Genomic DNA, 27124 nt, shown 5'->3' with positions numbered 1-27124 from the left:
TGGGATGTGAGCTAGTGGTAGAGCACTTGCTTTTGCATGTGCGAGGCCGAGTTCAATTCCCAGTACCACCAAAAATATAAAGAAAGAAAAAAAAACAAAACTAAGCAAAACACCTTTTTTGACGACCTACACCAATCTAATCACTTTCTTTCACTCTTCTACTTGGATCCTCATCTTTCAGGTCTCAGCTTAAACATCACTTTTTTGTTGAGAACCTTCCTCTGAGCATTGAATCCAAAGTAGATCAGCCTCAATATTCCATTATTTTCTCTTGGATTGCTCTGGTTTTTATCATATTTTATAATTATGTGTGAAGCATATTTACACATAAATTTTATCATCCCCTACACTATGTGTTATATCTGTGTCTAGCAGGGGATTTGCAGATAAAAAGTGCTTACTAGTTTGGAATGAATTTGTGTTGTTTATGTGATTTACAAGTATCCTCAGCTTTACACAGGTTTGATTTACGCTACTTTGTTGTTATAAAAATAAACTTTATTAGTATCTCTGTTTTTGCTAAAAGATCTGTGTAGGACTTTTGCTTTTAGGGAAAATATATGAAAAATAGTTTTCAGTATTTTTTTGTTAAAGCCTTTATAGAGGCAACCTGTACCCTGAATAACAAGTTTCACCACAAAGCTCATTCCCTAGAACCTAAATCATACAGGTTATGAGTTTACACTTTTCCTGATTTTCTTGTATATAAATGTGTAATTTATTTATTATTTAGTATGATTTAGTCCATTATTTTTGAGTGTGTGAATGATAAACACATTTTCCACATTTATTAATGGTAATTGCATCTTGCTTGGGCTGGAACGATAGCACAGTGGGTAAGGCGTTTGCCTTGCAAGTGGCCAATATGGCCGACCCAAGTTCGATTCCTCCGCCTCTCTCAGAGAGCCCGGCAAGCTACCGAGAGTATCTCGCCTGCACGGCAAAGCCTGGCAAGCTCCCCGTGACATATTGAATATGCCAAACACAGTAACAACAAGTCTCACGATGGAGATGTTACTGGGCCCGCTGGAGAAAATCGATGAATAACGGGAGGACCGTGACTCCTCCGTGAATTGCATCTTGCTTAAGGCTATTTTAGCTTTTGAAAGATATTTGAAAATTTTCATACTTTAGAAGAGTGGGGGAATTCATATCCATGTCTATGACTTTATAAACAATGCTATGTTATAGCCTTTAGTTTTTTCTGTATGTTAGCAAAACTTAGGAGAAAATAATGCATTTCATACCTTCGCGAAAATTTGACTCTATGAAAAATACCAGTCTTAACAACTTTTCTCTCATATAAGAACTAACCCTGCAACATATTATCAGTTCTAGGCAATGTATGGAAATAATGTTTTACTAAATATAGTTCTCCATCATCAAAACTTTTATAACTTATAGTTTATATTATTGTGATAATTTTAGAACAGAAATATCAAAAATCACTTCTCTATGTAAGGGGCATATGTATTCATGCAATCTCCACCACACAAATGTCTTTTCCTTCTTCTCTAAATACTTTGTAATAAAGAAAAGTAATATAGTCTTCTATGACTATAATAGAGTGACAGGTTTCACTGAAGTGACTTGTTCTGTATCTAATTGGATTTTAGTTAATGAAAACATTTAAGTTTTATTTATAGTTGTTATTGTAGACTGAGCAGAAACCCACAGTATAAATAAGGATTTTTCATTCTAATTTCTTCAATAATATAGATTTTATATAATTTCTAGCATAAGTTTATTAGGCATAAATTTCATGTACAAATAAAAATTTTTAGAGTTGTAGAGACAGTACATCAGGTAAAGTGTTTACCTGTCATATAGTTGACTCCAGTTTGAATTTCCAACACCATGTATGCTCCCTTGAGTACCATCATGAGTCACACCTGATCACAGAGCCAGGAATAGACCCCGAATACCAATAAATGTTCCCCTAATACACACACATACATACAGAGTAAAAGATTTGTAAAAACCTGGACCAGACAATCAGCTCAAAGCTCTGAATGCATGCATTGCATGTGGGAAGCCCTAACTCAGTACCTGATACTGCATGATCCCCTGAGCAGCACCAATAGTGACACACAAGGAAAAAGCTAAAAGTAAGCCATGGGAACAATCATATATAAGCCTTCCATCTCCCCAACAACAAAAAAGATTTTTTAAAAAATTGAAAAAGTGACAGGATCTCCTACAGTCTCTCTTTCTTCATACTGGAATCAAGGGGCTCCATTCTGTTGACCTTATTAGAGGTGAAATGTGCCCATCTCTGAGTTTCTGCACCTTTGCCTCTGCTTTTCATTTTGGTGATTCCTCTTTGCATCCAGTGTCATCTCAGACTATTGTTTGTTGTGTAGGCCCAGGGCCTGTTTCATCCAAGATGCCATGGAAGAATTGGAAGCTCCCTTGTCCCCACTTTCTTCCTGAAGAAGCAGTTGGAGTCAGTGCTCTGCTGATATAAACCAAACAGCACCTCACAAGTGCTTCTTAGGCACTTAGGGAATTGGGGAAGATCTATTTTCTGCTGATGGTTTGAGTTCAAGCACTGTGAACACCATCACTCAGGGACTTGAACCTGTCAGCTTGTTGAGGAGTGACTGTCTGAGGGAAGATATCCTAGGTTTCCAAGAGGTGACTCGGCAAGTCAGTCAGCAGAGTCAGGGGGGTGGGATTGTTTTTACTTGTGTTTTGGGGTCACACCCAGCGTCCTGTTCCTGACACTACACCTTTACCTGGCTTGAGCTGAATGCAATCCCTTTGACCCCATAGGAACTGGTAGGGAAATTTAAGGACAGGAAACTGATACACCGTATAGGTCAAATCTCTGAACACAGAGTCAAGGGTTTACCTTTTGCCCTGGGTTCAGAGGGCCAAGCACAACACCCAGGTCAGATAACACCAGGTGGAGAAAAGGTACCTCCCGAGTGAATATTTCTAAAGGTCGGGACCTAGGACCATTCCCGTTCCATCTTAAACAATGCCGTGTGCTTTACAGCTTCTGATACACCTATTTCATCGCAAGCAGAAGGTAGGTAGTTTGGATCCCCGGGGAACATGCAATGCCAGATGCCCACACAGGAAGCTCACAGAGACTTTCAGAAATAACACCCACTTGCCGGCTTCTGCCTTTCTTTTATGGCTCTGACTCTAGTTTTGATGTCAGCAGGCTGATTTCAAGGCAAGAGTGCAACATGAGACCTTCAAAACCCAACCCAAAGTTGGAGACAATTTTTTGTGGCTGTCCAGTCAATGGCAGATATATTGGCCATCTGTCCATAGTCTTTGACCATTTCTACCTTGCTCTCCTAGCTGTGACTCCAGTCCCAATCTCAGCAGAATCCAACATGAGAGGTTCAAGGTCTACCCAAAGTGAGAGACTCAACTGGCCAGTCAAGGGCAAACTTATGGGTCATCTGTGCACCATTCTGGCCATCCTGTGCACTGCCACAGGAATGGCTCTTCCTATTCTTGAGAAACCAGTACCCTCTTGCTTAGCCTGGTGCAATTATGTCACTCTTTTTTGGGGGAACGTGCCCTTCCGGTGAAAAATCCTACTCCTTCCCCTCACCAGACGTGTTCAGACCTGATTCGTACAGTGGACTCCGTGCGAGGGGCATTATTCTGGAAACGGTTCTCAGTAGGCCCCTGTGAAGCAGTGTATCTCCCCAAAGTCCACTTTTCTCCTGCAGATCTTGTCTCAGAACCCATGACTCACTGGAAGTATGATTTACACAGTGGAACAACGATCACTGTGGCTGTGAACCTGAAGAGGTGCAGCTATGACACCAGTGCCTTTGTTGGCCCGAGTCTTTGAGGATGGTGTTGTGCTGCCTGGGATTGTTGTCTCTTCATTTCCCCAGGGAGACCCAAGGACAGATTCATTTGGGCCACCTTCCCATATCTCTTGTGGATGATAGTGAAGGATAGAAAGATAGCCTGGCTTTCTTTCTACTTGGACCATCGCTCCATTCCTTGAAAGCCTCTTTGGTACACATTTGTTGTACCAAATGTTGGTACACATTTCTCCCTTCTGGTTTTTGGGCAAGCAGGCATGTCTCCTTGAGTAGTAAGCAACAGTTGGGAGCCCAGTAGCAGTCACCAGGGCACTACGCTCAGTGATGTCACAGTCACATTCCATGGGCTGCCATGGCGAGGGACACCAGAGGTTTCAGCCCCCCCTCAGGACATGAAGGCTCCTGGATGAAGCAACTTTTGGCAGGGGCAGAAAAGAAATCTCCACTACCTGAGAGGAACATCGGGCCCAGGATGGGCAGGACTTTAACCTCTTAGGTTACCAAGGAAAAGAGGTTCCCTGAGGCCTCCTCTTAGAGACTACTCTGGAATTATGTCCATTTCCCTCTGGATATGGGCAGAGAGGAACTTCTCAGGAATCAACCAGAGTACCTACCCATTGAACACAATAGGAAAGACAGGTTGCTGTCTGAAATGTGTTGACTTTGGCTAACAAAGACAATTGGTAATGGAATGAAACAAGATTGAACAATTCCTCACTATCCTGAAAGGGAGGGTGGGGAATGGCTTCCTGAAGACAAGAGGAAGGGCCCAATTGTCCCCAAAGTATGTCTCCTCTCTACTCTCCTTATGCTCAAAAACTCCCCTTTCACAAGTTAACCCTGCAAAAGTGGATTTCCCAGTGGGGCCAGTGGCCAGGAGGCTGTGGGAAAAGTAGAATCTGAGTGTTCTGTGGAGCAGTTGTTCTGTGAGGATGTGGCCAATGGGAAGATGAGGCTGGTAAAGTGTTCCTAGGGTTCAACCTGCCACCCCACCCCAATTCCATCTCTCCCCTCCCCCTTGCCTCTAAGGCTGCTCTATATCACTATTCATCAGAGACATGCAAATCAAAGCAATGAGGTACCACCTCACAGCAACTGGCACTCCTTACAGAGAACAAAATGGTGTTGGTGAGAATGCTGGAATGAGTGCAGGGTCCTCACTGGTAGGAATGTCAACTGGTTCAGCCTTGTGGGAAAACAATATGATATTCCTCAAAAAATGAGGAATTGAACTTCCATACAATCGAGCAATTCTGCTCCTGGGGTTATACCCTAAGAGAAGGCATGCACACTGCTGTAGTCCATTGCAGCACTATTCACATTCACAATAGCCCAAATCTGGAAGTTTCCCATTGACAATTTGCCCTCACCCAGGTTGAGCACAATGCATTTCCTTTGGCTTGAAGGGAAGCTTGTGGGTAAATTCAAGGATGAGACGCCAATGTCCCCCAGGGAACAAATCTCTGAAAATGGGGTTTAGGCAGAACAGCAGGCCATCCAGGTCAGATAACAAACACCAGGTGGAGAATAGGGAGCACACCAGTGAAGTTTCCAAGTTTAGTGCCCAGGGCTGACTTCAGTCCCTTCCTGTCTGACACAAGACTGTTTGTCATAGCCACTGGTCTGTGTTGGCACTGATAGAACCATTTTTGGTTTGATGGTTTGGATCCCCAGTGGAGCTTCCAGTAAAGATGCCTGCCTGCACAGGAAATTCACAAAGACTTTCAGAACCAAGTGCCTCTTTCCTGTTTTTGCCTTGATCTTCTGACTCCAATTTTTATTCAGTCAAAATCAGAGTCCACGTGAGATCTCCAAGTCTGAACCGAACTAGGTGACTCTTACCAGTGCAGTCAGTTGGGGAACTTTAAGTATGCTCTTTCTCCTTTCTAACCCTTGGCTTATTTATCTATAAATTGTGATTATAACACATCTAATTACGTGACAATGATAGGAGATTAAGAGTCATGAGGCTAGAAAATAAAAAAAAATTGGTAAAAAACAAGGTAAAATACAGGTTTTTTTGGTTTGGGGGCATATATCCAGCAGTGCTGAGGGACTTACTGCTGGCTCTGCTCTCAGGGATTACTCCTGGAGGACCATATGTGTAGCCAGGGAACCAGAGCAGGTAGGCTGTACGCAAGGTAAGCCAGCACCTTTCTTGCTGTACCTCTTGCCCCAGTAGAAACAATTTTTAATCTAAAGGAAGTAAAATCATCTAAACCTTGGCCTCTTTAATTTGCAACCATGTTCCCTTTTGCCCCCCTCCCAAATTTTTATGTGACACCAGTTATATAGGCATATGAAATAGGTATAGAAATAAAATATTTACCTAGAATGAATAAAAAGAAATTTATTTTAAAATGATGCCCATATTCAATTATACAATTAAACATGGGGTTCAGAACAACAGATTAAGAAGTTAGCATCTGGGCTGGAGATGCATGCAGCTGACTGGGGTTTGTTCCTGGTACTGCAAATGGTCCCCAAACTCCACCAGGAATAATCCCTGAGCACAGAGCAAGAGTATACCCTAAGCACTGCCAGGTGTGGCCCAAAAGCCAAAAAAAAGTTTGGATTTGTACTAAGGGAACACTCAATATTTCACTTCATGGCTCCTTTCCAGACTCAAATATCAAAAGTCAAGGCAAATAAAATTTGTCCTTTTATTATGAACTCTCAAATTCTTGTGGAGAATCTATGAGAACAAAATAAATTTCAGAATAATACTAATAGTATTTCTGACTCATCCTTTCATGAAGATATAGTTGGATTTCAAGAACTTATGTGATATGTGAGTGAAGTTTAAATGTAAAAGCAGGGTAAGGATTAGGCTTTCTTCGATTTCCTGGTATAATAAGACTTGGAAAAAACAGTGAGTCATTCCTATATTTCTTACAAGTTTTGTTTTGAAAACCGAATTATTTTTCAAAAAGAAGGTAATTTATGTTAACAAGCAATGTGTTTGTGTTTGCTACTTTGCAATTAATCAGTAAATGTTTTTAAATGTTCTCATTTTTAGTCTCTAACAGGTATATATCAATCGCTGTAATTCACATTATAATTCACATAAACAAAAGACATTTGTGATTCTTAACTGGGCCCCATGGGTGGCTTATGTGAAGCCTGGAGGATAAAGACAGTTGGTCAGGTCACTTTCTCCCAATCCATCTGCCACCCGGGACCCAGGGTAACTGGGTTCTTGCCTTGCAGAAAAGAATTTCAAGAGTAGACAAAAGTGAAGTAAAATAGATTTTATGTGAAGATTTTGAAGGGGAGGAGGGGAAGAAAAGTGGGAGAGAGTGGAGAGTAATGCGCTCAAGAGAGAGCCTGGGCTTCTTCAAGGGCGGAGAGAACCCTAGACACACCCCAGCATTAGACATGAAAGCATGAAGTATACATCAAGAGGGGAGATGTGGGCGCCACATGTGTTCGGCCATGTGAGGTCGATCAGCACATGGGCTGGGGCAGCATATGCATGCCCTTTCTTTGTTCAAGGTTGCTTTTATAGGGTTTTTCCAACCTGCCACCCTCCCCCCCCAGTGGGGCGTCTACCTAGGTAAAAGTCCGGTTGCTAAGGTGGTTGGTAGTGTTGAGAGTGCTGAAGGTCTTCTTTGAAATTCCTTTCCTGGCCTTTTGTTTCTACTGGAGCTTCTCTGAGTCTGTTGCTGGCTCCAGGTGAGGGTCTTATCAGGCCTTAGTTCCTGTTTTCTGCAAGGTAGGCTTTCACCTCTTCAGGGCTATTTATGGCTCAGGAAATTTATTGCCACCGGCTAGGGAGGGGGCCTTCCCTATCTGCTTGCCTGCCTACATCATGAATACCTTAGAGATGGATATTTTTGTTTGCTTATTTGTTTTGGGAGCACAGCATGTGATGCTCAGAGAATATTTTTGACTGTGTTCAGGAGTGCCTTGAGAAACCATATGTGGTGACAGGGATCCAGCCTGAGTTGGTCAGATGCAAAACTTATCAATATGCCTTATCAGTATTTTCTCTCAGGCCCTGAATTTTTTCAAACATATAAAGTGGTATGGAAAACAATAATCTGCTTTAGGGAAAAATGATTCCTTCTGCTTAAAAAAAATTTATAAAGTGCTTATATTTTTAAATATTGTGCTTATTTTACCACAATTCTCATTTACCATTATAATGAAAGAGTGTCAATAAGTCATATTAATTAGTTTCTCTTGACCTCTGCATTCAGGAATTACTCTTGGTGGTGCTCTGGGGACTATACGGGTGCCAGGAATCAAACCTGGGTCTGTTGAGTGTAGGGCAAGCAGGTCACCTGCTATACTATTGCTCTGGCCCCATATTAATCACAGTTTTTAACAAAAGTGACATACTCCTACCTCCCATTCAAGTACTAAGCAGGCCCGACCCTGCAAGCTTTTGAGACCAGGTGCTTTCAGGGCAGGATGGCTTCAGACAAACTCCTATCTTAAAGAGAAAAGTTCAGGGTGGAAAATCGAAAACTGTCTGGAATATTCAAACATTTTAAGAGATTAACAGTTTAAGAATATACTTGATGCCTGAGTACCTCCCAGTGGCCCTGTTGGTCCCTAGCACTTCAGGGCCCTAGTGCTGAACTGTGGATCTGGTTGGGTGAATATTTGAGAGTGACTCCTGGCCCCCTAAGCAGTGCGTGGGAGAGACCCCAAAAAGAATACACTGTGACAAAACTTTCTATAGCTAGACAATTTTTTAAAAACTCCCTGACATGGAAAATGAACACATTTACAATACAATACATTTACAATACATTTACAATACATTTACAATAAGACATACAATAAGAAATACATTTACAATACATTTACAATACATTTACAATAAGACATACAATAAGAAATACATTTACAATACATTTACAATACATTTACAATAAGACATACAATAAGAAATACATTTACAATAAGACAGGTCACTCTATGGCATTTCACAGACAAAGCAAATAATATCAATTTAGAATTATATTTAGTTTAAATCAACATCTCAATAATCATCTTATTGATTAGCTAGAGATTTAGAAATTATACACTAAGTAGTTCAATGTAATGCCATTCCATGATTTTTAGTTGTTTAAAGATCTGGAAATTATCTTTGAGCAGGCATACTATAAAGCATAAATGGTGCTGAAATAAAGTGAGTCAAAATACTGATTTAATGTTGCTGAAAATGTACAATTATCATAATTATACACATTCTTAGAATTAATGTTAACTTATTTGCTCAGTAAGCTTGTGTTACTTTAGACAAAAACATACAATGTGCTGGAACTATTGTACAGTAGGTAAGGCACTTGCCTTGCATGTGACTGACCTGGGCTTCATTCCTGGCACTCCAGGTTGGTGTGCTGACCAGAGCCAGGAATGATCCCTGAGCATATAACCAGGAGTAAGCCAAGTATAGCCAGGTGTGGCCCCAAAACAAAACAAAACAAAACAACACACCCAAGTAAAACAAAATATATGTTATATTTTACTGGTCACGGTCACGGTCCTCCTGTTATTCATCGATTTTTGCTCAAACGGGCCCAGCAACATCTCCATCATGAGACTTGTTGTTACTGTGTTTGGCATATCGAATACGCCACGGGTAGTTTGCCAGGCTTTGCCGTGCGGGCGAGATACTCTGGGTAGCTTGCTGGGCTCTCCGAGAGGGGCGGAGGAATCGAACTCGGGTTGGCCATGTTGGCTGCGTGCAAGGCAAATGCCTTACCCGTTATGCTATCGCTCCAGTCCATATTTTACTGAACATAGAAAAATCAGAAAAAAGACTTAATTGCCCAAAATATTTAATTATAGTAATCATAGATTCTTAAAACATTTATTACTTTAGATATACAATTTTAGTAATGATCAAAGGCAGATAAATATCAATGCTAATCATATATTAAAAATTATTCTTCCTGATGGCCTAAAATTCTTAATTGATTTGAGTACAAAATAGGCAAACAAAACTAAGAACAGCAGCTATTCTTTCTTTTTCAACAGATAATGCCTTTATAATTCATTAACATTAATTTATGTAATCTATCAATACAGATATTATATAGTTGTACCACAAAACCAAATTCCCAATTATGGCTGCTACCAAATAGGAATAACTACTTTGCTCTGTGTTAATAAAAAACAAAAAAATTAGAAAGTTAATTCTAAAGAGTCTGGCTACTTATATGTTTTAGACTGAACTCTGAAAGGCAATGAAAGACTCAGAAAAAAAATAGCATAAAAGTTTCAGAGTAAAGTCCTTACTATCCCTGTGATCTTGAGCTTTATTTCCAGCCTGTAACCCCAGAGGAGTAATATGTAATTAAATAGAATGATGAATACCAAAACATTTGACAAAACTGCGGATGATATATCAGTATTAGTCATAAATGAGAAAAAATATGAGTACAGAATATAGTATTAATTTAAATTTGGAGTTTGTAACATATCAAAACAAAGATTTTAATTTTTCCCTAATCATTTTTAAACAGCAGAGCATTTCCTCTTAGAGAAAGAGAAATCAAATTCTCAAGTCTTCGTAAATATGAATGTATTATTTTCACTTTAAGGAGGAAAACTGAACTACTGTCATTGATTTCTTTGAGAATATACAACTGACTAGGGTGGTGTGAGGTCCAGGACATGTCAGTTTATCAATATACTTGGAGACTAAAAAACCAGTAGGTTTTTTTTTTTTTGGTAAACCATTTGGGAACCACCTCCTAAGGGTTGTTATACGCATTAACTCACATGCAATATATTTTTGTGGTGCCTTGTTGGCATCATTCAGAATAACTGGAGCATTGTATTCTAATTCATATGTATAAATCCAAAGTCCTAGATTTTTGTTTTGTTATATGGAGAGTCACACGCGGAGCTGCTCCCATCAAGACACTGAGTCCGGAAAGGAGAAGGGGTCCACCTTGGTGGTGGGTGGCCTTATTGTGCAAGGATTTGGCTCTAACATGCAGTCTGCTGTCCCCGCCTTTAATCAATCTGCTTGGCCTAAGAAGTTGTTTTTTTTTTTAGTACAGGCAAATTTTGGTATTTTGGGAGGGACTCTCTCAAGCACTGTTGAGGGCACCCTGAGTACCCCTACCAGAAACTTCACCAAGCAGGCTTGTTGGTTCAGAGTTCTGCAGAGCAGGGTGAAGCCAACAAGTTAATGTGAAACAGTGTGTTTGTTCAGGCATGCAGTTCTAGGAGCAGCCAGAGAGACCCTGGCAGGGCTGGGGTGAAGAGATGCATGTAGAAATCCTGGTTTCAGTCTGGAAATCCAGACGGAAATCCAGGCCCTGTGCCTGCATTCCTGACCTTTTGCTCCCAATTTTTATGTCAGTCATTTCACATATTTTATTCACTTTTATTGGACAGAAAATAAGATGATACTTTTTTAACTATTCATTCACAATCTTTCCACATTTATTTTTGTTATGAAACTATAGTTTTATCATACTATTAGTTCATGAAACTTGGTATCAAAAAGGGGATAACGCATCATCAATCCACAAAAAAGACAACTACAGTATTGAAACACAACTACAGTATTGAAACAACAGTCTGGACTGCTAGGCATATGAGGTCTTTTAGCTCATGTTCTAGATTTAATTCACCTCCAGTCCATTTCCTTGTTAAAATTTCTTCTTATGGCTTTATTTCTGTTTTCTTAAAACAGGGCAAATGATGAAACAGTCGAAGTGCTTTTCTTATTGGTAAGAAAGTCAGAAGAGATAATACAGCAACAACTTCATTGATGGTAAGGGGAGTCTTTTTCTTTTGGGTAACACCCAGCAATGCACAGGGGTTACTCCTGGCTCATGCACTCAGGAATTACTCCTGGCGGTGCTGGGGGACCATATTGTATGCTGGGAATCAAACCCGGGTCTGCCACGTGCAAAGGAACCGCCCTACGTGCTGTGCTATGGCACCAGCCCGGTTAAGGGAGTCATGAGAAATCGCTTCTGTACTTGAACGCTGTAGTGTGGATGTGTCTCTGTTATTTTACATTGTAATATATCTTTCTACATTACAGATTTTGAATATTTTGATGGACAGTTTCATGAACTATAGGTCTCAATTTTACACAAATTGCATGGTCACGGAGGTAACTGGGAAGAGGACCTGACTTCAGAAATGGCTGGAAAGAAATACCAGGTTTAAAGATGTCCTTTTAAAAAGTCATTTTTTTTTCACATTCCCGCAAGGAACTGGAAATAAATTGGCCAATATATAGTGGCCAACCTAGTAGAAACTAAAGAACCTCAAATTTCTATGGTTAAAAATTACGGAGCACCCACGGCCGGAGGGATAGCACAATGGGTAGGGCGTTTGCCCTGCACGCTGCCGACCCGGGTTTAATCTCTGGCACCCCATATGGTCCCTGGAGCACGGTCAGTAGAACAGAGCTAGGAGTAACCCCTGAGCATCGCCGGGTGTGGACCCCAAAAGTCAAAAAATATTGTGGAGGACCCTAGCAATAATTCGAACCTAACCCTTCAGACTGGGTGTTGGGTTTCATTAGTATAGGGATGTATGTGTGGTGGAGAGGCTCCGAAGAAGCAGTGCTCAGGGAGCCATATCAATACCTGCTTGGTCTATGCTTGGTCAATGGTACTATCATGCAATGCTGGGGAGCAGGAGGGCCACTCCAGAGGTGTTGGTGGGTGGCATGTGGTGCCGGGGTTCAAGCTTGGGTCACCCTGTGATCTCCCCAGTCCTTCAATGTAGTACTTAAGTGCTACACTGGAGAAAACAAGCAATTCCCCATCCTTTTAGCATTCACATCCCAGGAGATACAACAAAAGCTAGCACTCTTGAATAGTGCTAGCCTCCCAACCCCCACCGGCCGCCGGCGACACAGAAGAAAGCGCTTCCGTCTCCCGGATGCCTCCCGGATGCCGCCGCCGCTTCCCCCACTCCCCCTCCTCCCCGCATCAAAGGAAGGGGTGCAACCGGCCAGGCGTCCGCCACGTCACATCCGGCCCTGGAGAGCGGACTACGGAACGCTAGCAATGAAGTGCGTGTTCGTTACAGTCGGAACCACAAGCTTTGACGAACTTATCACCTGCGTTTCGGCGCACAACACGCTCCAAGTGAGTGGGGGGTGAGGGTCGACCGTCGCGACTAAGGTGGCCGCGAACCTCAGGTGAAATCCCGCAGCCACTTAGCCTAACGGCAACTTCCTGCTGCTCGGTCTTAGGGACACCACCCCCTCCAGTTTGTGATTGGTCCGTCCTCCTGCTTCTCTCCGCCCTTTTTTGGGGCCTCCCTCCACTTCCTGATTGGTCCATCCTCCCGCTTCTCCCCGCCTTGCCGCCCCGCCTCCCTCCTCGCTCCTCCCCCACCCGCCGCCTAGTGCGGCTGGGATTTCGCGCTCCCGCAGGGTGTCTTCTTGCCTTTTTCCTCTCCGTGCCTTCACTTTTGTCTGTCTGTTAGTCCTCCTTCTCCTTTTGCCCGTTTTCTCCCCCACCCGCCGTCCTGGTGGGACCGCGCCCTACGCGCCCGTCCGTCCCTGTAGTTGACGCGCCCCCTCAGCAGCACTCCTAGTTCGCGGGCTGTGGGCTGAGGTGTGGTGGCGCTGCTGATTTGCTCCGAGGTGGCGCGGCTTTCAGGGCTCTGGGCGTGTCTTGCAGCTTCTCGCTCGCCGGAGAAGAGTGAGTTCTTTGGGGTTTATTTGCGTCGGGTTTTTTGGGTTGTTGTTTAACAGTTTTTCTCGAAGTCGCGTGATGCTTTTGCGGTCGTTTACCGGACTCGGGGAGCCGAGTCACTGAGTTCGTTCCGGCTCCTGACGGGAGCTTGGTACGGAGAAAAACGGTGGGTGGTTCGTGTGTGTGAAAAAGATTTTAGAGATTACGAGGAAGGAACGAGAGAGAAGGGACACATCGCAGCTGGAGATGCGGGCCATCCCTCAGAAAAAAAACTACTTTTGAAGCGAGTTTTTCAGCCGCCTTTTCTCTGCGGTCTGAACGCCAAGTTCGACCTTAGGATTTGTTGGTATTCCCGTTTTGACAGTAGTTTGTTTAAAATATTTGCTTTTTCTGTACTTTCCGGCTTCAGATCTTCAAGAGCCTTGGCTACAATCGACTTGTCTTGCAGATAGGCAGAGGAAAGGTGGTACCTGAAGCATTCCGGACTGGGTCGTTTACTCTGGACGTTTACAGGTACAAGGATTCTCTGAAAGAAGACCTTCAGGAAGCGGATCTAGTTATTAGTCACGCAGGTAACGTACCACCGATCATCGTGGTTTAGGTTTTGATGGATGAGAGCAGAGTCCCAAACCTTTTTTTTTGGGGGGGGGGGAGGCATACCTGGCAGGTTGCTCAGAGCTTACTCTTGGTCTTGTGCTTAGGGATCACTGCTGGTGGGGCTGGGGGCAGTGGGAACCTATGCGTTGTCAGATATAAAATCTGCGTCGTCGTCATCTGCATGCATGGCAGCACCCACTATATCATGTCTCTGGCCCACCCCAAATCTTTGAGGTGAAATGAAATGACTCGGGAAAAAAAAAGAAAAAGTTATGGGCCTGAAACTTAGTTTGTCAGTCAGGGTCACCTGTTTTGCGTCATTGGGATTCAGCTCAATCCCCAATCCCACAGCGCTTGCACCTGAACTCAATCCTGACTTTAGCATTGCTTTCCTTACTTGAAGCTCCTTCCCCCAAACCCTAATTTACTAGAATACGCAGTGTAGCTCTTCTGAATCCAATTTAATGTGATGATTATACTGATCGGGCTGGAGCGATAGCACAGCGGGTAGGGCGTTTGCCTTGCACGCAGCCAACATGGCCGACCCGAGTTCGATTCCTCCGCCCCTCTCGGAGAGCCCGGCAAGCTACCGAGAGTATTCGATATGCCAGACACAGTAACAACAAAGTCTCCAATGGAGACGTTACTGGGCCCGCTAGAGCAAATTGATGATCAACGGGAGGGCCTTTACCTTTACCTTATACTGATCGAGAACAGTATTGGTAAGAATTTATTTTTGGATATAATCCACTTATACCTGCAGAAAGTATACTTGCAATTAGTGTTTGGGCCTAGATCTGTAGGAATGTTCCATCAGTCATTTGTCATGAAGAAATTGATTTTGAATGATTTTTTGTTTATATTAAATGTGAATGTGAAATTCATTTAGTCTATAACCTTGTATTAGTTTCCCATTTGATTTGTTTAGATTTCCATTACAATCAGAGAAACTGCTTTTGGAGAGCATTACAATTTGATTCTGAATAAATTAGAAGGAAGTTTCTTGATTCTTAATAATCAGAGTTTGAAGAGAGAAAGTGATTAGAAATAGACATCTCTTAAGATTAGTAATTAGAAGTGTATGGGATAATAATATGTAGCTAACTGAGCTTTTGGCACAGTTCTACATGCTTTGTGTATATAACTCATTTTGTCTTCTCACATCCTATAAATAATACTATTAGTATCTCCATTTTACAGATGAAAAAATTGATACAGAAGTAAATTGTTCAGTTAATAAATTGTAGATAATAGTCTGATGTTGGAGCCTGTGTTCTCAACTGCTCCCCTTCCATTTAATTTTTTCTAGTGAAGCAAGGTAGATTTTATTGGAAAACTTGCTTAAAAAATGTGAGAGGGGAGAAAGAAAGGATATATGTTTGAGAATACAGGCTTCTCCAAATTGGAAATAAGCAAGCAAGAAATATGGAGACAAAAAAAAAAGAAATATGGAGACAGCGAGATTCATGTCTAAGGGAGAACTTGGGCGTGAAGCCCTTGTATTTAAATTTTGTTTGTTTTTGGGTCATACCTGGCAATTCTCAGGGGATACTCCTGACTCTGCATTCTGGAGTTATCCTGATGATCCTTGAGGGATACATGCAAAGCAATCGCCCAACTCACTGTACCGTCTTTCCAGCCCTATCCATTTAAAATTTTTAAATAATTTTAGATTTTATAGCAGAACTAAATACTGTGTATATATATATGTCCTGGATATTTAGGCCTTTTATGGTGGTATTTCAAAGTATGACTCCTAAAGAATGTTCAGAATAATCTATTTTGTCTGTTGGTTTCAATCAGAGTATAGTACATTCTCCTGTATAGTATATTGTACATAATTCACATACCTAAGCTTACTAATAGAGGGCAAAATGATATACGAATCTGGATTGTAATGTCACTGATAGTGATAAAGTAATGCATTTTTCAAGTTCAGTTTGAATGTATTATTGAAAGTTCAGGTTTGTAGCTAATTTTAAATTTTTTTCTTTTTGGGTCATACCCAGCGATGCTCAGGGGTTACTCCTGGTTCTGCACTCAGGAATTACTCCTGTTGGTGCTTGGGGGACCATATGGGATGCCCAGGATCGAATCCAGGTTGGCCGTGTGCAAGGCAAATGCCCTACCGACTGTAAAGCTTGATATAGCACACTAACTTTAACAAATTTGTAGGTGCAGGAAGCTGTTTGGAGACTTTGGAAAATAGAAAACCACTTGTGGTCGTTATAAATGAAAAGCTAATGAACAATCATCAGCTAGAATTGGCAAAGCAGCTGTACAAAGACGGACATCTCTTTTACTGTACCTGCAGGTATGCCAGAGACTATTTGAACTCCTACCTTAATTCCTCCCCAGCTGTTCTTACTTACCTACATGGCTCATCTGTCTCTTTAGCTGACTCATCTTTCTCCAACTTACCACACATACTTAAACTTTTTTGCATGTCAGATGCTCTCATTTGTTTGCCTTCATTTTGAATATGATTTCTGTATTGTATTCTTTCTGTATCTGTGCGAGTTGCATTGCATGTGCATATGTATGTTCATTTGAGTGCTCAGGTTTGCTATTATACTTTTTGAGTTCATTAACTTAGATTATCATTATTAAATGAAGGAAGTTTCATGATTTTAATTGAGATTTTGATCTTCAAGAAGTTCAGTGGAATCCCCAAATCAATGAATTGAGCTACCCTTAATAACATACTTGTTTTAGGTAATTTGTATAAGTGGTAAGTGAAATAAATGGCTGTTCTCATGGTGCTTATGTTCTAGTCATAGGGATAGAGTTAAATGGTTCACGAATAACTGATCAAGGTGATTTCACGTAGTGAAATGTGCTGTGAAGAAAATAAGGCAGGGTAAGACTAGACAGAATAATCAGGGAAAGCAGGACTTGGTGGATGACATTTGAGCTCAAATCTCAATGTGAAGGAAGAGCCAGTTTTTAGTAGAAGTTCTGGAAGCAAAGGGAACATTGGCAATTATAAAAGTTCTAAGTTAGGAATGAGGTTGGAGTTCTGGTGTTTGTGGAACAGAGGGAAACCGGCAGGAGAGAATAGTGAGCAAGGAAGAATGTGATACAAGATGAGGCTGGGGATGTTTGTGTGTGTGGGGGGGGATAGCTCTTACAAGAGTTACGATTTTATTCTGTATTTAGTGAGAAGCTACTGAAGTATATTAAGCAGAGGAATTGCTTTATGGTAAGGCATGTTATTTTCTAGAAGTATATTAGGATTCAACAAGAACTCATCAACATCACAATAGAAGGATGAAGAAAATTGCTGGTTTGTTTATTATTTGTTCTTCTTGAGACAATAGAAGCCAAGGGGTCAGGTCAGTAATTACCCAATTGTTTGACTTTTTAAAACTATTCTAATGTGATGTTTTTAAAAGTAAAGATCTCAAGACTATATTATACAATACACATTTTTTTACAAACTAAAATAATTTTAATAAAAGAATTAAACAGGAGAAACTGACTAGAACATAGTTAACTTTTCTTTTAACTTTACTACTAGATGAGCATCTTCATTTTATTAAACATATATTGAATACCTCTGTGCCAACCCTTGGTCAAAAACTTGTCATAAATTAGTGAAAAAAAAATAAAGATTCCTATTCGCCTTGGGAGGAGATAGATTCATTAATTCATGATCAAATGCTGGTAACTAATCCCTATTATGATGGGGTGGGACAGGGATGCCAGGTTGGCTTTGTTATATATAACTCATTCTTGAAAGTATTGTGAGTTGGGAGAGGAGCTGGATAACCAAAATTATGTGGGCTTCAGATAATGGGAATAATAGTTTTTGGGTAGTTGAGACTATTTGGGTTTTTTTTTGGGGGGGTGGCATTTTGTGTGTGTGGTGGGGGGGGCACAGACCTGGTGGTTCTCAGGGGACTGTCTGTACTCAGGTCTCACTCCTGGCAGGACTCAGGGACCATATGGGATACGGGTGATCAAACTTGGGTCTGGCCCCATGCAAGGCAAGTGCCCTATTCCTGTACTATCACTCCAAACCCAATTAACATTTTTTTTTTTTTTTTTTTTTTTTTTTTTTTTTTTTGCTTTTTTTGGGTCACACCTGGCGATGTCAGGGGTTACTCCTGGCTCTGCACTCAGGAGTTACTCCTGGCGGTGCTCAGGGGACCATATGGGATGCTGGGAATCGAACCCGGGTCGGCCGCGTGCAAGGCAAACGCCCTACCCGCTGTGCTATCTCTCCAGCCCCCAATTAACATTTTTAAAGAGGAATTAGCTCTCATCTTCCTGGTTTACACAAACCAGTTTAAGTGGTTTATACAAATCACTTTTCCCAGCTGTTTACGATGAGTATTTTAATTAGTTTTGTTTGGAAAGGGGGCTACCCAGGCAGTGATCGATCATAGGGCCCCTGAGTAGTCTCTGTTTCAATGTGATGGGGAGAGAATGCTGTGCTGCCCAAGCCCTGTGGTGCTGGGGATAACCTGGGCCTCCAGGGCTACAACCAGTGATGCTTAAGGGGCCATGTGTGGACTAAACTCTGGTCCAACCTAAAGTTGGCTACTTGATAAGGCATGTACCCTAGCCTCCATATCTCTCCAACCCCAATATTTTCATTTTAATTATCAAGTCTGTTTTGATTTCATGTCAACACATTAAAAGGGAAAATTTTAAGTTTTATAAACAGAGCGTGTCTCTTCAATTAGCCTGAGGGAAAAAAAACGTGCTGCAAATCGGTAATTTAGTAGCCATATTTGCAGTTTTGCAAGCCCTAATTCTTCTGAATTTCAAGAAAGTTTCACAAATGCCATAAAAATAACTGGTTATGTTTTCCTTTTTGGTATGTAACTTTTCTGCCCTAAATCTAGGCTGGATGATTGTGTGTCCGTTGTAATTTAAGTGGCTGGTTTAATTAAATTTCTGAAATAACAGTTTTGTGTTATGGAACTTTACTTTTGAAAGTGCATGGAGATGTTATGTTAGTTAATTATATATGGATTTATGATAGCAATTTGCTGGCAAATAAGTTATTTCCTTGTGCATGGTCTCTCCCCAGCTTAATTGTTCATGTCTGGCAGCTTTTAGTTTTGCTTATTGTTTTCATAAATTAATTTTGCTTTAATTTATGCTTTCCCAGTCATGTTCCAAAAGCATCTTTACTCATATTTCATGAACTAACATTTCTGAAATAGTTCAGTGATTTTCAGTTCATGTTGAATTGATAGTAACAAAGTGTACAGTAAGTGTTCTCATTGACGCTTTCATGCAGAATGGTGTAATATACAGAGGCAGTTACCATTTATATGGAAAAATTTTAAAGTGGCCCCCACATTTTTCCAGACCCCAAACTTTTGTTTTTGGTGAAGCAAGATAGTTTTAATTGAAACTTATTTAGAAAGATGTGAGGGGAGAGAAAGAGACAGGCTTCTGCAGAGCAGAAATGGGCAAGAAAAGAAAGAGATAAGCAAGATACATCTTCAGGAGAGAACACAGGCTTGAAGAACAAGCCCCAGAACCAAAACTTAACTCATCATAAAGCCTACAGTAGCAATGATCTACAGTAATGGCAGGAATAATATGACAAATGCAAAGCCTGTGTACAATAGTATCCTGGAAGAAACCTGTTCATGTCACTCTTTGTTGTTTTGGGATGTACTGTCTGTGACTTGGTGCAAAACACAGAATGTCATTTTTGTATTTTACCTTTCATCATTTTTTTCTGGCCACACCCAACTGTGTTCAGGGCTTACTTCTGGCTCTGCACTCAGGGATCATTCCTGGTGGCGCTTGGAGGACCATACCAGGTGCTGGGGATCAAACCCAGGTCTGCGTGCAAGGCAAGCGCCCTACCGCCTATACTATTGCTCTGGCCCTTTACCATTCATTTTTAAAAATGATAATCCTTTTTGTATTACTTTCATTTAGTGAAAGTAGGTATTTGTTTTTTATTTTTAAACAATAGTCAAATGGTATAGCACACTTCAAAAAGTGGGGTACCTGTATAGTTTGGGTCTTAGTATGTATGCCTGTAGTTTAAATTACATCAAATTTTAATGTGCAGTTTGAGAAACTTAGCAATATTTTTGAAGTAACAATCATTAAGTAGACAGTAGATGAATTATGGAATTTCTCCCATATTACCTAATATTTTTCTTCTTTTATTTTAGCACGCTTCCTGGACTGTTACAGTCAATGGACTTATCAACACTGAAATGTTTTCCTCCTGGCCAGCCAGAAAAATTTTCTGCATTTTTGGATAAAGTTGTTGGATTAAAAAAATAAACAGTAAATTCTCATCATTTTAAAAACACACTTGAAATGTAGTCCATTTGGAATGTTTTAAATCAAATTGAACGTAACATATGATTGAAGAATAATACGAATTAGTAAAGTTTTTTAGTCTGTAGGGTGTATCTAAAATTAGGTGGCATGAATATTGATACTGAATGCAAATCTTAACTGCAACTTAGTAAATTTATTAGACTTAAAAATTCTCATGTTAATAATGTGGGATGTCCATTATAGGTTTTTTCCCCTAGAATCCCAAATGGAATCATGGAGAAGCCCAATTAATTTGGAAAACTTTGACATCAGCCCCAGTTTTAGGTAGTTTGATCCTTAAGTAAGCTATAACAAATTTGTAAAAATTATTTGAATCAGATTGTTTGCTTCATAATCCAAATTTTAGAGAAAGACCAGAACATTAATGTGTGTTCTGTATAGTAAAGTTTAATAATTTCTATAAAAATTAAAAAGTTTAACCATCAAATCACTTGATCTATTGTACCTAAAGAGTGGATGTGTTCACTTTTTTCCTCTAAAATAAAAATAGAAAATAGTAATATAGACTTGCCCAGTGTCAAAACATTACTCATTTGACAAAAACACATCAAAAAGCACTTACAGAATTTACAATTACTCTTCAAGCGACTTTCACATTTTTGTGAGGAGTGGGACACCTGGCGGTGCTCTGGGTTTACTCCTGGCTCTGCACTCAGGTATCACTCCTGGTAGGGCTCAAGGGATCATATGGGGTACTGGGGATTGAAACCTAGTTGGTCCCATGCAAGTCAAAGACTTTATGCACTATATTTTTGCTCTGGCCCAGGACTCCCTTTCATATGATATTGAAAGATTTACTGTAACAGAAGAGTTTATTTATAAAATTAGTTTTATAGATAAGTTATATGGTGTTAAAATTCACTTTGAGATGCATAGGTTGTAATAGTCTTGTTAGAAGAAATGGTCTCGAAGTTTTCTGGTAGGAATTTTAGATACATATCATCTATAAAAATAGGACATTAACTATAAAACTGACTTTTATACCATGGTGTGGAGTAATCCAAGCATTTTACTCAGGATACATTATATAAATGTTCTTATACAATTATTTTCATGATTATGTTTTAGGCTGATTTACTTAGGATAATAAATTTTTGCTAATGATAGAGGTGTTGGCTGAGAAATACTCTGGCTAGCAGGAAGAAACTTGGACTAACATTTTACTTAGAGTAATCTAAAAGTGAGTAATCTACAGTAGTTGAGAAATTACTTCACTATGATTGTATGTTAATATTACACTGAAGTGCTGAAGTGGTAGGAAAGGTCGACCTGATTTTCTGAATGCTCTTTAAATGTGTGTTTTTAATTTGAAAAGAAATCATTACTTAAAATTTTTTTGACCTATGTTGCTGTATAGAGAATCAGCCACAAAGTGCTCAAATATCAGCCAACTAAAAAGCAGTATGAGACCACAAGTCCTATGCTTCTTTTCTAACGTAATGCATAACCTAGCTTATTCCATTGTTTTTATCAGAGGTTTAAGCCACTGTTGTCAGATGTGATATCCCTGAACACTAAAAATGTATGTCAGTTGTTGGGTTTAATTTCTTTTTAATTTTTTAAATTTTTCTTTTGGGGGTCACACCTGGCGACACACAGGGGTTACTCCTGGCTCTGCACTCAGGAATTACTCCTGGCAGTGCTCAGGGGACCATATGGGATGCTGGGAATGAACCCGGGTCGGCAGTGTGCAAGGCAAACGCCCTACCCTCTGTGCTATAGCTCAAGCCCCAGTTGTTGGGTTTAAGAATCACAATATACCCTAGATTAATTTTGGTTTGGTAGCAATCCTCACAATTCTGAAAATAGTACAATCTCATTTCTGAGATGAATGAGAGAGGTTACAATTTGTCTAAAATACAGGTGTTTTGTCAGAGCTGCCATTGGAAGCAACTCCTTGACTCCCATTGATGTGTTCTTTCTACCATATATATAGTAAGATTATTTTCTTTATAGTTGTTTGTATTTCAGTTACTTTACTCTCTTCTAAGGAAAGATTTTTTTTCTTTCCAGAAGTTATTTTAAGACGAATTTTACACCTAGATGGATTTTCCTTTGGTGCACATGACAACCTTATCTCATATGTAGAACTTTATGATTCTTGAGTTTCTTGAATGTAGAATAATGCTACAGGTGGGATCAAATGATTAAAGACTTTAATGTAAATAAGTGTAATTTGGGAAGTGTGGAAGAATTTTTTGAATACTAAGTACAAATCATTTTACAGATTAGAGGGCAGGACAGAGTAATTGCCAAGTTTATATCTTAACTGGTCCTTAATGAAAATAATAATGGCAATCAGAATTCTATTTTAAATATCTGCTCAAGAAAGTAAAATTTATTTGGTTTAATTACATGGTAGGACTTGAGGGTTTTGAAATAAATAATTGGAATTTAGTTCATTTAGCAGTCTTTGGAGTTTCAGGTATTCAGAAGTATTTTGATTTCAAGGGAAAAAGGAAGCAAAAGTAAATTTAAATGTTGATAAATTCACACTATGGTTAACTAAAGAGGTTTAAAAGATAATATTAGGGAGTTTTTGTTTTTGGAGTAGATGGGAAGTGTTGTGAAGTTATAGGACAACCTTAGGAAGTATTTTACATCAGTTCATCTTAAACTTTTTCCACTTGTGATTCCTTTTACCTAGGAAATGCAGTATGGGAAAGTGCTGCCAAAATCACTATGTGTTTTTGTTTGTGGGTTTTGTTGACGTGTATATTAGATGTCACTTCCTGAGGTGCTGAGGGGACCATATGCAGTGTGGTAAAACTGAGTTCAGCCCACGCAAGGCAAACTCCTTCACCCATGTAACTATCGCTTCGACCCACACATTTGAATTTTAAGTAATTTTTGTTGGTTGCATGTTTAGAAGCACTTTAATTACTGTTGCCGGGTTTTTTTTTGTTTGTTTTCTGGGTCACACCCAGAGATGCAAAGGGGTGCATCCTGGCTCTGCACTTAGGAATCACTCCTGGCAGTCCTGGGAGACCATATGGGATGCTGGGAATCAAACCCAGGTTGGCTGTGTACAAGGCAAACACCCTACCCACTGTGCTGTGTCGCTTCAGCCCCATTGTTGCCGTTTTTTCTGACTCCTACATTCAGTTAGCTCAGCATTTCTGAACTGGGTTCATGTGACCTCCCCTGTAGAGCCCCTAGTTTCCCCAAAATTGCATAATGATTGTCTGGCAGAAGACTAGGGGGACAACTGGTAGCATAAGGAGACCACAGGAATGAAACAAGATTGGAAGGGGCCAGAATCAGAAAACAACTGAGAAGCACAGAGTCTGCATTTAATTTTTTATCCCTATCCCAACGCACTACGTTTTGAGCCATAGACGTAGTACAGAGTGTAAGGTTGTTGCATTGCAGGCACTGCACCTGACTGCAGTTCAATTCCTGGTACCATGGATGGTCCCCTGAGCACTGTCAGGAATGACCCTTGTGTACAGAGCTAGAAGTAAGAACGGAGTATCACTGGATGTGCTGCCCCCAAACCCACCCATCCCCCAAAAGCAGCAGCAGCAAGTAAGTTTTAGATGACTGTTTGCTCACAGTCATTTTGGAGGTAGGGAAGCAACATTTTGAAATTTTTGGTAGTATATAAAGATTATAGCCAGTGAACCTGAAGTGGCTCTGGAGTTTTTCAAGGTGGTTGTTATCTGAAAGTACTGTCAAGTATCTGTTTTCAGACTCTGAAGCACTACTTGGTATGCTTTTAAAGGCAAATTATTGATAGATACAAAGGAAAAAAATTAAAATGTTTAACATTGATAATTTGAGGATAGCGTTTTCCCAAACTAAACATGCCAGTAATGCAGTTAATGGCAGTTAATGTAGATATCTTTCTAGACCTTTATTATGGTCTGAGCACTTAAACTTCTCTTTTAAAGAAGGCTATGAGTCATCTTGATTTTGAGCACTTCAGCTTTCTAATTTGTTAAAAATAATAAAAGTTTCAAAGAGTTTTTCTCTGAATATAGTTTGAGAAATTAGATGTGTGGGCAGATTATTTGAAATTGACATGGAGGAAAGATCAGGAATGGGTGGACCTTGTAGCTATGTAGTGGTCAATTTTCTGCTTTACAACTAATAATACATTTTTAAGGTGGTGTGGGAATGAAGAATAAAAACAGCAACACTCATTGTATGTTTAATATGATCAGGCACTATAAAAATTTTACAATAATAAACTCATTCAATATTTATACTAATTATGTGAGATAGTTGCTACTATAGACTCGTTTTTGTAAAAAGAAAACTGATCTCTGACCAAAATGTAAAAGATATTCTGTGCTCTTAAGGGTCTAAAATTTGATTTGTAAATTGGAAAGAAAAAGTTGAATTTCATTATTTTTCATCACTTAAGAGAATAGGATATTTGAAATAAAATTGCCTATAAATTTAGATTGTATGATAACCACATATTTAGGCTATTTAATTTTTAACCTTGTTTTCTTTTCATAGTGAACTCATAGCCTCAAATTTCAAGGCAAATTCCTTCCTGTTGTCCTCTGTGCCATGCCTTACATTCATATTTTGAGCATACTGATTATTGGATTTTAAGTTGTTTTACCTGTTTGCAATTTACTTGTTGATTCATGTTTCCTCTTTAAACATTTGGGTTTTAGGTTCTATTTTTACTCTATTTACTTGATACAATTTTTTTTGTTTATTATATATCTTTTCAGCTCTGCCATAGCTTCTCTATTCAATTCTTCAATTCTATTCTATATTCAATTCTATTCAATTCTTCATCTCCAGCTCTGATTTAAGCTTTTAAATGGTATTTTCAGTTGCCTATTAGTCATGTCTGTCTGTTAATTCTCTTAGCACCTTAAAATTTGAGTGCCCAAACTAAGATCATATTTCTCCAACTAATCCTTGTGAGATTCTCATCTCTATCAATGGTGCCATGTTTATTTTGGTTAGTCCTCTGCCTCTTGGAGAGCCGGGCAACCTACTGAGAGTATCCCACCCACACGACAGAGCCTGGCAAGCTCCGCGTGGCATATTCGATATGCCAAAAACAGTAACAAGTCTCACAATGGAGACATTTCTGGTGCCCACTTTAGCAAATCGATGAACAACAGGAGGACAGTGCTACAGTGGTACAGTCCTGTTTTATATTCTTAATCCTTTTTATATGTGATTGGTCACCAGATACTTTCAGCTTCTTAAATATCTCATGCCCAGTTATCTGTTTATTTAGTCTTTTAGTAAATGCAAAACATGAACCCAAATTTTGTAGTAGGAGAGCTAGAGTAGGAGAGCTGTTTTGGAAGTACTCATTCAGTCTAGTTCAGTAGAAAATGTCTTATTTTGTTTGTTTTCAAGACTGAATATTTCTTTTGTCTTTTTTAACATGTTTTCATGTTTGTATTTCAGTCATACAGTGAACCCATCCCTCTATTGTGTACCCATCCCTCCACCAGTGCCCACCTTCCACCACCAGTGATCCCAGCATCCCTCCCATCCCCACCCACCCACCCACCCCGCCTCTGTGGCAGGGAATTCCCTTTTGTTCGCTCTCTCCCTTTGGGTGTTGTGGTTTGCAATAGAGGTATTGAGCGGTCATTGTATTCGATCTATAGTCTACTTTCAGTCATCACAAGCGGGCCCTCCAACCACATAGAAAAATGTCTTAATCATTCTTGAATCTTCTGGCTGAAACAAAGTAGGCTTTCCATGACTAATAAACACATTTTTGAAACTTACTATTCTTTTCTTGATTATGAGTATTTACTGGTTCTAAGAAACACTAGTTTCATACTGTTTTTTATGTCCCACAAATAAATGCAGTCATTCTATATCTGTCCCTTTCCTTCTGACTCAGTTAACTCCGCCTGATACTCTCCAAGGCTTTATGACTGAAACTCAGTCATGAAAAATTTTGTAATGCTCTATCTCACAGTGATTCAATGATAAAAAGAAACACTCTTAATAAACATATTGCAAATACTGTCTTTGACTCCAAATATCTAGTGAAGAATCTCATAGAAGAAAGGTATGACTGTTGCATTGTATAGTGAAGTTTGTAGAATAACATATTTATTTGAATGGTATTTCAAATAGCAGTGCTCATTATATGTAATATCCTTGTGGTATTAAGGATTTATCACATGATAATGGTGCTTAATGAGGACTGTTTGTAAAACATTTGCTGGTAAGGCCAGAAGTTTATGATAGTAATAGTTGTGTTTTCCAATAAAAAGATGAAAAATAATTTAGGAGAACCACCAATGTTTAATTTTAATTACTTATGAAATGGTTAAATCCTTACATGACTATAGTAGCCTAGTCTTTATGTATTTTATAGTACTTTTTATGGGATGCAATGCAAATATAGTAAATTAACATCAGACAGAATACATGCTTCTTTGTATTGCTTGTTGAAAGACTTTCCAGGGCTTTCACAGCATTGGCATTTCAAGTCAATAATTTTATTGTTTATGTAGTTTTACCACATTTTGACTTTTTTGTGGTTTTGGGGCCATACCCAGCAGTGCTCAGGGTTTTCTCTTAGCTCTGTGTTCAGGGATCACTACCTGCAGGCTTGGGAGACCATATTGGATGCTGATGATGGAACCTGTGTTGGCCACCTGCAAGGCAAGCATCCTATCCACTGTATATCCTACCCCATGATCCCCTGCCATATTATTTTGACTGACATTGCCATGATTTTGTTGACTATAGTCCTTCTTGCTAAGGCAGTAAAACTTTGGACCATGAAACACTTGTAAGTATTTATTGCTTCTTCTC

The 27124-nt window shown here is 39.8% G+C and overlaps 1 protein-coding gene across 2 annotated transcripts; it reads left to right on the top strand.

Annotated features, from left to right (window-relative positions):
* Positions 1-12779: 12779 nt before the first annotated feature.
* LOC130034170 (UDP-N-acetylglucosamine transferase subunit ALG13 homolog) lies at positions 12780-20814 on the top strand. Of its 2 annotated transcripts, none has more exons than XM_056125711.1 (4): positions 12780-12883; positions 13848-14010; positions 16211-16349; positions 20188-20814. In XM_056125711.1, the coding sequence occupies exons 1-4, from the start codon at positions 12803-12805 to the stop codon at positions 20300-20302; spliced, it is 498 nt and encodes a 165-aa protein (XP_055981686.1). In that variant the 5' UTR covers positions 12780-12802; the 3' UTR covers positions 20303-20814. The 2 variants fall into 2 exon arrangements, with proteins under 2 accessions (XP_055981686.1, XP_055981687.1); XM_056125712.1 differs by lacking the exon at positions 12780-12883 and adding an exon at positions 13339-13444.
* The last annotated feature ends 6310 nt before the right edge of the window (positions 20815-27124 follow it).

Source organism: Sorex fumeus, unplaced genomic scaffold (assembly GCF_029834395.1).
Source record: "Sorex fumeus unplaced genomic scaffold, SorFum_2.1 ptg000058l, whole genome shotgun sequence".
NCBI lineage: Eukaryota > Metazoa > Chordata > Mammalia > Eulipotyphla > Soricidae > Sorex > Sorex fumeus.
This window is presented reverse-complemented; position numbering and strand designations above follow the sequence as displayed.

Coding starts and splice junctions, on each gene's coding strand:
- LOC130034170 (XM_056125711.1), top strand. CDS start 12,803: ATGAAGTGCGTGTTCGTTACAGTCGGAACCACAAGCTTTGACGAACTT. Junction 12,884..13,847: donor CGGCGCACAACACGCTCCAA/GTGAGTGGGGGG, acceptor TTCCGGCTTCAG/ATCTTCAAGAGCCTTGGCTA. Junction 16,350..20,187: donor CTCTTTTACTGTACCTGCAG/GTATGCCAGAGA, acceptor CTTTTATTTTAG/CACGCTTCCTGGACTGTTAC.